Source organism: Plectrocnemia conspersa, unplaced genomic scaffold (assembly GCF_051122295.1).
Source record: "Plectrocnemia conspersa isolate PC_06_02 unplaced genomic scaffold, ASM5112229v1 ptg000008l, whole genome shotgun sequence".
Classification (NCBI taxonomy): domain Eukaryota; kingdom Metazoa; phylum Arthropoda; class Insecta; order Trichoptera; family Polycentropodidae; genus Plectrocnemia; species Plectrocnemia conspersa.
This window is the reverse complement of record NW_028277172.1, coordinates 21,615,459-21,628,528: the sequence shown is the minus strand read 5'-3', so window position 1 is coordinate 21,628,528 and position 13,070 is coordinate 21,615,459. Positions and strand designations below refer to the sequence as shown.

The window sequence follows — 13,070 nt, the reverse complement described above, 5'->3', positions numbered from 1 at the left end:
CCGACGCCACTTATTCCCATTCAAAATTCATGCGGTACGATTTTTGTTTAAGTACCAATTATTCATTTAGCGCGAGTGGGCCGCGTCGCGTCCCCGGGGCCGCATCGCAAAGTGAAACTTATTACACGAACGAATAGGTATGATTATTCATAGAGAGCTATGGCGGATGCGGCCCCCGTGCACACACAAGTGGCCCGTATTCCCCGGGGCCGCTGCACCGGGGGTAAATATTAATGCGATTTTCAATTCCAGTCCGGCCCTGCGCCGCCGCCGTCAAAGGGGCCCCCGGCTTTACATAATTATTATGAAATTATCAAATAATTTGATGAGACGACGGAGAGGGAACTCAATCCTCGGAGGTATTTGTTGTGTGACGTGTGAGCACCGTCACGACTAGGGGTTATTTCATTATCCCATTATGTAATACTCATTTGTAGCACAATATGGGAGATATTTTTGCAAATTATGCACAGGGTGTCCGATGAGCTCAATATGGAAAAAGTAATTACTTGTAATATATTAGCTCTGTTTTTGCTTAGTAATTTGTACACTTACAAAGCAAAAAAGCACTTATTGAGTTCCTATAAAAGAAGCAAGTTTTTGTAATTTTCATTGAAAATTTATTCTTAAACAGTGCATAGATTAAGAATAAGACACAGATGGACCGATATGTTGGCTAAGAAAAATATTACTATTTTTGCCACAATGATTCATTTAAAGTTAAATTGTAAGCTCTGCATTATAATTATGTTTTTATAAAATAAAATTAAAATATTCTGTAAAACAATTACAAAAGAAGCTCTTAAAAAATTGAGTACTGTTAAACCTAGTTACAATATGGACCATAATTGATTATTTTGTCAAAGCAAAAGTGTCTAAACTTTTTAAAGACCTAAAAAAGCAATAAAGTCTTGTTTTTTATAATCATTATTTTTTATCCAATGAAATCCCTTCATTGAATAAAAACTGATGATAAAACGAGTATATCATATCATATCTTCATGGCAAAAAATTTTCATGGTTATTTTTTAAAAAGTCTGATACATTCAAAATATTTTTTCATTTAGTATTTATTAGCAAAAAAAAGCTCATCATTTAATATGCTTTTAATTCAGTAAGTATATACAAACTGTCAATCTTATAAAAATTACTCATTCAATAATTTTACTGAGGTAGTAAATTTAATCTAAAGTTTAGCTTATTTAGAATATGATCAATGTATCCTAATATATAATTTAATATATGACTTAAAAAAATTATAAAAAATGCTTATTTATTAATTGACTTAAAAATCATACATTGTTCTTCAACATTAACAATTAAAGAACACGTTTTCATACTAGAAAATATTATAAAAATATTTCGCGAAACTACACTAACCCACTAATGTCGTGTATCAGTGACCACAATAAAAACAATATTAAATTTAAATATACAAGCACAAAATGGCAAAGCCCTAATTGCTTTAGACGCAATTAAATGTACTCAAATTATCAGTGAATTTATTGTTTTCTTTTCCTGTATTTTATTTTTTCGCTAAAATTGTAAAAGTTTTTTATTTATTTTTCCTTAAATACATATAATCACAAACGTTTTGTAGCTTTCAAATTGTAGCTAATAACTAATCGTAAGCATGAAAATGGTTATTAACTGGTAACGTGTATATTATACATACTGTAAAATTATACATGTTATTAAAATAAACGTTTTTTTTTTAAAAAAACAATTTTTAATTACATAAAAAAGTTTATCTTAAACGAAGCTCATTATTTGAATCCAAAAAGTAATTAAAACTGAAAATTAAACATTGATAGAAAGCTCTCAATCTTAATTCGCTATAAATGTCATGACTGAGAATTGACATAAATAAACTATTAGCCCAATAGTAAATATTTAACCAAAAACACAAATATCATACTTGGTCTAAACGAAAATTATTTTTAATGGCATTTTTTTGAAATTGTTATATTTTATAGTTTGGATTGATTTACAGTCAAATATTGAAAGCTTTCCGTTATCATTATGTATTTATAAAGTAAAAAACGTAAGTTTTATATCAATATAAAAAATATTCCTAAAAAATTATCAAAATTATTTTTATAATTAAGTGTAGAATATATATTTATTTACGTACTTCTAAATTTAATTATAATATGTAACATCATAATCTATAAAAATCAGTAATACAAATACTTTTAATAATGATTATTTTGCATAACCAAAAGTTTAGAAAAGCAATGAAAAAATAAATTTTGCCACAAAAATTGTATAAACATAACGATGTTTATCAAAAAAAATAAGTTAAAAAAATAATATCATCTAAAAATATTTTATTTCTAAAAACAGTAATAACTGTGAATATATTTAAACAAGACAATACTGAGAATTGACATAATCAATAGTAAATATTAAACATTTTTAATGGACTATTAGACACAATAATACATTTTACATATTAGATTCATTTAAATTGTAAGATCTAGATTTTAGATAAATAAAAAAGTATGATTTTCTGCACAAAAATCAATTATCCAACAAAGTATCTTTGCAATAATTAAAAAAAATATAGATTGATGACTTTTAAACTTAACACATGTACAAGTGTCAATTAATAATGATACTACAAGTACTTTATAAAATCACTTTTTAAAAATAACTTTGAGAAAAAAAATTTTTGCTGCAATTATGGCTTAGATAATCTTAAAATATTTTAATTCAAGAATCAATTATAAATGTGAATTTTATAATTATTTAATACAAGACTAAAAACAATATTAAATTTGTTTGTTAAAAAAATTATAAACTTAACACTGTTATTTGCAAAAAAAAAAAAAATAAGTCTTACTATCTAACAAGATTTAAATTGTAGCAGAATATATAACTGTATTTTACAATTATTCAATTGACTGAAAAAATACATAAAAGATAGTAAGTCTTGCTGGTGCAAAAAAAATATAAACTTAATGATCAATAAAACATCTGACAAGACTTAAATTCAACTATGAATTTTAGATTTACATACATCAAGACAATATTAAGAATTACCTTAAGTCAAAAGCGTAATAAACACAAAATACTAAAAAAATAATATATGCATACAATGATACATTCTACTTATTGGATTTATTTAAAATTAAATATTTAGATCCAGATTAAAAATAAAATTAAAAAAGTAATATTTTAAGTAAGAAAAAAGCTTAGAACCATTTTCATAATTAAAAATTAATCTGATTTATGACTTAAAAACATAAATTAAATATGTATTATACATAAAATTTAATAAATAGTGATTCTGGAGTACTTTGCAAAACAACAGTTTTGAAAAAAAATCTCAAACAGAAACATTGCTCATAAAAAATAAGGCTCATCATCTTACAATATAATATAATAGTGAATATATTAAACATATATTTATCCCAAATTAAAAGAGTTAGATATTACACTAAAGTGCAAAATAATTAGAAATTCTATTAATCCAACATTTTTTATGCAACGCAGCCGATCCAAAAAAATTCAGTGACCAACAAAGAGCCTTGTATAATAATACAGCTGCCATTTTTATATTCCTAAAACCAATATTATTTCAAGCCATATTTTCGCAAAATATGTAATACAAATAACGTGACATCTCGATGATTTACACATTTTCTATCAATTCAACGATTCGCAAATTCTTTAAAACAACTATTATATTATAGTAACGATTATTCGCAACTCTAATTAACGTTGATCGCATCTGCATAATATTCAAAGCAACAACAAAAATTTCGCCGAATATAAAGTATATTAAAATGTCGTTAAGAATGGATAAAATTCAACACTCCATAAAAAGCGACGGATCATTAAACGCGTACTTTATTCGTGTTATATAATGTTATAACGATATATTTGTGATGTTATTTATTTTTTATAATATCTATTAACGCTCGAACGCCTCAATAAAAATTATTTTAATGTGTAATTATAATGACGCAAATGAAGTAAACAATGATAACTTAACGCGGGGGTTGGCGACCCCGTCTCGGTTCAAAGTTTGACGGACGGATGATAATGGGTTAACTAACTTAAGTGGAACTGAATAATATTTTTTTTCTTATATGGAATCTACTGACGTTTTGTTTATAGTTTATAATAATATTATAATATAAAAGTAATCAGACTGGTCTGAAAGTCTAGTGAGTGTACATTAGTATATGTATATTTATGATAACCTATGCTTTTGTATTTATTTATATTTGATTCGCGTCAATTACATTATGTGCATTACATTACCATCGTAAACATTGAATCGTGACAAATTTCTAACTGTACTCGTAAACGAAATTCCCACACGCGAATGACGTATGCGCACAGTGATAAGATTGATAAGACGCGACCATAAACAAACACCGACCCTTGCATACAAATTAAAAGTGTCCAATTAACAATCCATTACGAGTCGTTCAATAATTCACCAGTGACCGAGCCCATAAGTCAAGTGGCGCTTAAAGCAACTGACACAAATGGCTTCATAAATATCATCGGCGTTTGATTCGACAACTGCCGCTTCACTTTTCATTTGCCAAAAATCCCATAAATCTTTCCTCCTTCTTATCACTACTTACCCGCGCAACTTTATGTGTGTATTTTACAATATTATTACGCTATATGCATACACACATAAAGTATACGTATGTACACGTTTTGATAATGAAGCACCGAATAAATCATACCGAGAGTCACGCTTGACAAACAGGCCGACTTTTATTTGTAACAAATCGCGAAATTAACGACCGCGATAAAAGCAATGAGAGCTCGTGTTTTTAAAATAATATTTATACGTATAAATATTTTTTTTCAGTCATAACCGGGCGATCATTACAATAACGCTTTATGGTCGTACGCTTAATAAAAGCAAGCGATAATTGCTTAATTTGGTAATTGCCGAATCGTTATGCCGTTCGTTTATATCTTCATCTTCTTTTTTTTACATTCGTGTCGTGCTGAGCGAAGCACTTTTGTATATATAGAAATAATTAGAGCGCTAAACGTACATAAACAGCAATTACGATGCTCGAAAATAAATAAATCGCTAATTAATATAATTTCACTCATAAGTCACGACTCTTAAAAAAAGCGTAAATCAAGCTCTTACGCCCAAAAATTAAAGTTTAGGTTTAAATAACAATTTAAATGCAACTCCGCGTGAGTCAATATTGTCAAATATTAAACAGCGTGTTATTAATCGTTGTAAATTGACGCAAATGTTCGCACGATATTGGGTTTAGAACATTCAGAGCAAATAAATAACAGCAACGCTGAAAATACATAATAGTCTCTCACGAGCTGTAACTAGACGATTCAATACAGAGAGCTCTGTTGTAAAAATCTTAAACATACACGGTCGTGACGGCAATAAAGCGAAAGATTACTAATATGTGTTTAGTAGCAGTTTAAAATGTCTAAGTAAACATCCTCAGAAATGATAACAACACAACTCAAATAGATCTGTTAAAGTGGCGCTGGAGAGTAAAACGACCGCAGAAACATTATTATATATATACATAATTGAAGTGACATAGATTAAGAAATTCGCCATATTTTCGCATTCGACCGTGTGTTAGCAGGTGTCAAAAAAATAACTATGTCAAATTGAGTGTGCGACCTTTATCAACGTACGTCTAATCCTGAACCGATTATACACAGAGAGAGCAAACTGGCAAACATGTACCAAGTCATGGCAGTTGTCTGAGACAATGAGTTGGATCAAATAAGACACTGTTTTGACAGCTGTGAATCAGATAGATGTCTTTGTCAAACAACTGACGTCGCGCCTCGAGCATTGCCGCTTCTTTGCCGACAATGTCGAAATTGACATTGCCGAATTCGATTTGCCTTGAAATATTGTGTCGATGTCGAGTCATTGAACGATCGCGATACAGAAGCAATGGTATAAAAATATCGTGTCATAACATAATCCGAAAGCAAAACTTCCGCCGCAGTATCTGTTGCTTCCAGATAAAAAGATCAAGAGTCAAAGGCGCCAGACTATGGAACTCGTGATAATGGTTTAAAAATACAAAAAAAAATATGATTTACGCATCTTGTTAAATATTCAATTAACTAACGAAACTTTAGAAAACAATAGTAATATAATCATTATTTAACTAAACAACTAATTGATAAATTATGAATTTTGAAGTGGCATTAAAAATCTGTAAAAATACCATAAAACATAAACAAAACTATGTTATCAAATAAATACAATATAATTTTAAACGCGTCTGAATTTTTCTAATTGTCTTGTTATTTTATTTAGATTTCGCATATTTTTCAGCAGAGTTGTATAAAAAAACATATTTATTTTAAAAATTTAGGTTAATATTTCAATTCAGAGATCGATTTTCAATACATTTGCTTTGACTTTATACTGATTAATTTTTTCATATAATGGATGGTACATATTTAAACAACATAATTACAGAAAATACTTATTCGCGGTTATTGATAAACCATAACACAAAGTATATTTTTAATTCAATACTTTACTTGTTAATTATTTATTTTATAAAATAAGCATTTACATAGTGTGTTGAGTATATGATAAAATACGAAAAAAATTTTAGTTCCGAAAAAATACAACTACGAATGTTAAAAAATCAAAATTTTATAAGAGAAAGAAAATACTAATTCTAAATCATAAAAATAAATAAGCTCCTTGTGTTACTCTAAATGTAAATAATATCAATTAAAATATGTAATGTAATAAATATTAATAAAAATAAAAAATTGTTGAAAATTTATATTTTTTAGCTGAAAAAAAAATAATAACAAACTTGACCGAGATATTTACAAGGTATATTTTTGAGAATAGCGATTATCTGATAAAAACTACGATTATTATCGTTTCTTAAAATACTGTTATATTTATTTTATTTTTTTTTTATTTTATTAATTTATTTAGCTTAATAGCTAATCTTTACATCTAACAAATTTAGTAAACATATATAAAAATATATAAAAAATACATAACAGAAAGAAAAAATATACAATAATAAAGACTTAATATTATAATATTTTATTTCTATATGTACGAAGGTGTTTTTTTATTCCATTTATAAAACCCGTTATATTTTTGCTGTTTCGGATTTCTCTTGGAAGACTATTATATAAATTAAAACCTCCGTACATAATTCCCCTAGCCGTACTCGTTTTCTTATACTTAATTATCTTTAAATTTTCTCTATTTCTAGTATTATATTTATGTACATCTTTATTTCTTATTAAATACTTATTAAAATAGTGTGGTAACATATTATTTTCTAACTTATATATAAATACTAAAACATTCATACTCAATATTTCTTGAACATTCAACCATTCTAATCTATCAATCATACTTTTACAATTAGTTAATCTATTTTTATTTAAGATTACTCTCATTGCCCTATTTTGTAATTTTTGCAACATTTGTTTATCTAATTTATTCAACATATTTAATAGTGTTGCACAATAATTAAAATGGGGCAATATTATACTATTGTAAATTAATTTTTTTGTATTTATACTTAATATATTTCTTAATCTAGATAATAAACCTATTTTTCTACTAATTTTTTTTAATATGTAATTACAATGTTCTTTAAAGTTTAATTTTGTATCAACAATTACTCCTAAATATTTTATATTATCCACTATTTCTATATTAGAGTTATTTATTACTATTTTGGTACTATCATCTAACACATTTTTATAATTAATAAACATACATTTAGTTTTATTAACAGATAAATTAATTCTTAATCTATTAGAGAACGTTTTTGACCTCTTTATTTAATTTTTTCTATATTTTTAACTGAGCTACGATTGTTTTAATTTTATTTAATAACCATAATTTTTAATGAATATTTCAAGACAAGCAAGATCCAATTTTTAAAAACAGAAAATCTATTAAAAAACGTTTGTGAAAGAAGTTTTGCTAACAAAGATATACTATCAATTTTTCAGAAAAGTTTGCAGAAAAATAATTGAAACAAAAACAAGGTAAATTTAAAAAAACTTTCATGACAATATAATCAAAACTATCTCACCAAATGAGCGAAAAATGTTATATAATAGAAACTTTTTTTAATTCAATTTTTATTATAATACACTTATGAACACTACTTTTTTTTACAACCTTTTTAAACGGAGTTTTTAATTTTTATAAGACGCGATTTAAGAACAAGTTGAAAGATGAGATTGGCTAACGAAAATTTTACGCCAAAATAATTTACAATATAATTTTTTCAGATATATAATTGAATCAAAATTAAGGTATGATTTAAAAAAAGTTAAATGACAATTAATGATGTCCTTAAAAACATTTTTTATTTCAATTTCTATTATAAAACATTTTTAAGTTTTTTTTACTAAGTTACGAATTTATATAATAATATAGCACGAGTCTGGTTAATGAAAGCCGAAATATTTACAATATAAATTTTTCAAAAAAGTTCATAGAAAAATAATTGAAACAGAAACAAGGTATATTTTTAAGAAAAGTTTAATGATGATATGATTAAAACTACTGCAGTTATCGTGTCCTCAAAAACCGTTATATCCCAATAGTAATACATTTTATTTAATTATAATAAAATGCATACAAAAAATAAATTGAAGCTGTTCTAAAAAAATGTATCATATATAACTGCGAAAAATTGTGTTTATTTATTTTAATAGATTTTAGTACATCAAAATATTATTGATGGTATTTTTCATTAATTTTTTTCAATGCTTGTTTGTATTTTTAATAAAATATTTAGGGTACAGATTTTTACAATAAATGTCGATTTTTTAACCTAATTTGTAAAGATGAATATGCACTGTTTATATTCGTGCCATTTAATAATCTTAGGATTGAAAAAAGTTCCTTTATATTGTATTTCATTTTTTTTCTAGAAAACTTACTAATCGTACTGGCAAAATTTTATGTGTATTTTGATAGTTGCATCCAGGGCTTTTTTCTTATGTAACGCGGTGGAACGGCGTTCCGACACCATTTTTTTACGGTACTTTTGATGTTTAAAAATCGATTGACAATCTGTGTAACATTTTATTTCTCTATTTTTACGTAAATATGACGGATTTTTTTTTTTTTTTTTTAAGTGTAAAAGATTAACCTTTAAGATTTCGGTTATTTTTCAATCGCAGGTCCCACTAAAAAAATACCACAACGATAACTGAAACGACGACAGAAAATATGGCAATATTAGTATGATAAGAAGCTATTTAAAGTATGGATAGATAAAAAGCTACAATTTAATTTACGATTTTTTTACAATACTACGATTTTCAATGAGTGATAATCAAATGAAATACATCTAAACCAAATTTTGACCAATAGGAGTGCGCAAAAACAATTATCCCTTCTCAGAAGTCAAAAATCCACGTCAAAAGCAATAAAATCGTGCCGACGCCATCGCAGTGGGAACGCTCGTTACCGAGCGTTCCCACTGCGACGGCGCCGACACGATTTTATTGCTTTTGACGTGAATTTTTGACTTCTAAGAAGTGATAATTGTTTTTGCGCACTCCTATTGACCAAAATTAGGTTTGAATACCCTTTGATAAATACCCTCATAGTAATAAATTTTAAAATAAATAAATCTCTCATAAAAAAATTGTTTAATTTTTTAAGCACCTTGTGGCATAGGAAAAGCTGCTATAAATTTAATTTAAATAATTTTTGAACATAATTTTCTTTAGTAAAATGCTTGTCAATAAGTATGTTTCGTCACTTTTTAGTTTAAAAAAAAGCCCTGGTTGCATCTAATTGAAATCAAATCAATTTCTACAATTCTTTAGTTCATTTAAAAATATCTTATTTCTTTTCGATTGTATAAACATTAACTTTAAAGATATATGTATATATGTATATATACATATCTATAATATATTAATCTTGAAACAAGACTATATATATGACCGCTTAATGATTTACTCTATTTATTCTAAAACATAATTAGAATATTCTTCCCAGACGATCGCGCGATAGAATTGTCCCTAACGAGCACATTCCGAGATTAGCCATCGTCGCACACTGATGCTACTATGTGTATGAATTCTGCACGCATCTCGATCAAATCTCCGATACAATCGTCGATTTGCAAACAATGGTCCATATATTCAGGACGATTGTGCCATAGAGGCATAATCCGGACGTTTATGCCGCAGCGCACACCTCCCATGCACATAACGCCATCAATCATAAATCTCGGGCGCCGGTCGTTCGTATATTATTATAAAACTATGGCGAGGAAATTAATAGACTCAAATTTACCTGGATCAGGGGCGTCGAGTGTCTGCGGGGGGTGGTGTGGTAATGGGCCTGGAGTTCCTCCGGAACCGGGAGAACGGACATCTTCGTTTGCCGCACCTCCGTATGACAACGACGACGACGGTGGCCGCTGGAAAATATAAAAAATACAAATATAAATAAAAGCCAATTTTACTTATACAAATTTAAATTAAAATAAAAAGCACCGTTAAACTTAAATTTTGAGATAGTTGCATATCTATAATGTGAATCACATTAGATCGTATTCAAATTTTGTTAAATATGTAAATATTATAGCTCTCCCTAAAACGTTTTACTTTGTGTGAAGTTGTATACGATTATATCGTTGAAAAGATTGACAACCGTGTAATTAACACGCATTGGAATGCTATTAGTATTATCTTGAAATCTTAGGCATTAAATTTTAGGATTGACTTGTGAGCATGTGAATAAGCTTTTTGCAATCGCTTGATGAAGAATATTTCATTAGCAAGTATATTATCTTAAATTTAGGATGAGACTATATGCAAGGAGAAGGTAAAGAGGTTGAGTTTATATATAAAATGTTTATTATTAATTTATGAAATAATGCACATAACTGAATTAAAGTTTATAATTAAGTAAACATTATTTAAAAAGCAACGTATAATATTAAAATGCATATTTATTTGTACAAATGATCTTTAGATTATGGCAGATGATCTATTGTCATTTTTTTAATATCGTTGATCTCTATTGTAATGTTTTGTTAAAAATCTTCTCAGTCAAACACACAATTTTTTTTTAATAATTTTTAATAAAATATCTACTTTTAGTCAGAATCTTATGATGTCATTTTTTGATCGATCATAATATATAATAATTAAAAAGTAGAAATATAATATTTAAATACGATAAAATAAATATTTTATTAAAATTAAACGAAATAGATATGAAAGAATTCGACGCACGAGCAAGCACGAAACCCGAATATGTGTTTTTTTCTAGTCACTAAAAATTATTGTAACTTATATTTGAATGAAATATAAATCACAACGCTTGTTTAAAATTGTACCTATGTATGTATAACCCCATTTCCATACACAATTCGCAGTTTTCCTTCTGATCTTTACCGTTGTGGCAAACCGCCCGAAGGTGATTCAGTTCAAAGGGCTTTCAGTAATACAAATCAAAGAGGTATCCACCGCGAACGATCACAAAGCACGGTATTATTAATCCGACAAATTAACGAAAGCTCCGACAAAGCCACAATAAAGTTTCATTGATCACGATAGAAAACAAAAGTGCACGTCACGATTGCCGAGGCATAAATAAATAATTTAACAACGGAAAAAACTCATACTATATGCACACTACCAATACGAGACAATTGAAGTATTGTGTATTATCGAAACGGTCTTACCGTTACCCGAGGCATAATAAATATGGCAGGAATTACATGTTCCGAATGATAAGTCATTTACCGACAATAAATCTATTCTGCTCTTCGGCGATCTCGTTCTGGCTGATGTACAAGCTTATGGTTTGGTTCTGCTCGATCGCACAATCAATTTGCGTCTTTGTTGGGACCTCGCGAATGCCATTGTTTCGCCGGCGAGAGAGGCATCAAGAGTTATGTCCGTATTCAAAACAGTGAAAATAACATTTACTGCTTCTAAAAATCCACCTTTCCTCTCCTCTCGCATACATGATTATTCAAATTATCTATAATAGCTAAATTTGCCTCAAGTTGATTTATGCCATCTTTAAAAAAAATAATGAAGACACGTATTGCGGTTTATAAAAAAAGCATTCACGGTTATATTACATTACATTGAATACACAGTGTTTCAAAAAATAAACATAGTATAGCGACGACGGATCATCACTCTCTTTGTCACACTTTTTTACGTGCCCATGAGTGTTTTTTTTATATAGATATATATACTTATATACAAGCTATTCACTTTAATTTATTAACGTGTACACAAACGGCGACCATTTCACAAAGCAAGGTCTCGGCACAAGGACACGCGCGTTTAGAATTTTAAATCACGCTTCTCAAAAATGATGACGAGCTGTGTCTACGGGTCAAACGATGAAAGCTTACGGTGGGAATTTTGATTCGGGGAGAGAAATTTAACGAAAAAAACATATAGACTCAGCAAAAATAAAGTAAATTTTATACTAGCTAGTGCAATTAAATAAACAGTGAAATAATATGTTATAATCACAGTGCATTTTTTACACAGTGTTATTATGTGGCACTTGTAATTATAGACACTATAAAAAAAAACTCAAATTATGAGAGTGCAAGTATTTGATTATATGGATAATATATCACAGTTATTCTAACAAAATTACTACTGATTTTCTAGCATCAAATATTATATGACAAACACAGTGATTTGGCAATTAAAGATAAATATACGTTAAATGTAACATTTAAAATGTAGTTGGTTTATTTGCAATTCTTATAATTATGTCCAGTCAAATCCAACGAATATATGCGTTAAATCAGAAGCAAAGATTTATGTAATGCAAATTAAAAACTCACTTTTCGGTATCGAAGCCCGTTAAGATGTCGTTACAAAGAATGATTTATAACTGATTATATAGTTTAATCAGTGTATACTGATAATCCTTACGTGTATTATGTATATGATTATTTAATTTTTATAGTTAAAACATACCCAGTTAATTTGCAAACCGAATATTATCCAATCAACTCGAACAACACACGCGAAAAAATAGAAAAAACTATCGTTACGTTGCTAACGGCCGTTTTGTGTTA

At 27.9% G+C, this 13,070-nt stretch overlaps 1 protein-coding gene across 4 annotated transcripts in view; it reads right to left on the bottom strand.

Moving 5' to 3' along the window:
• hth (Meis homeobox homothorax) overlaps nucleotides 1-13,070 on the bottom strand; it is a 533,594-nt gene that overhangs the window by 372,292 nt on the left and 148,232 nt on the right. For all 4 annotated transcript variants that reach the window (XM_088189405.1, XM_088189407.1, XM_088189406.1 and 1 more), the window contains exon 7: nucleotides 10,301-10,427. In XM_088189405.1, coding sequence (XP_088045531.1) covers nucleotides 10,301-10,427 — 127 coding nt within the window. The remainder of the gene's footprint in view (nucleotides 1-10,300; nucleotides 10,428-13,070) is intronic.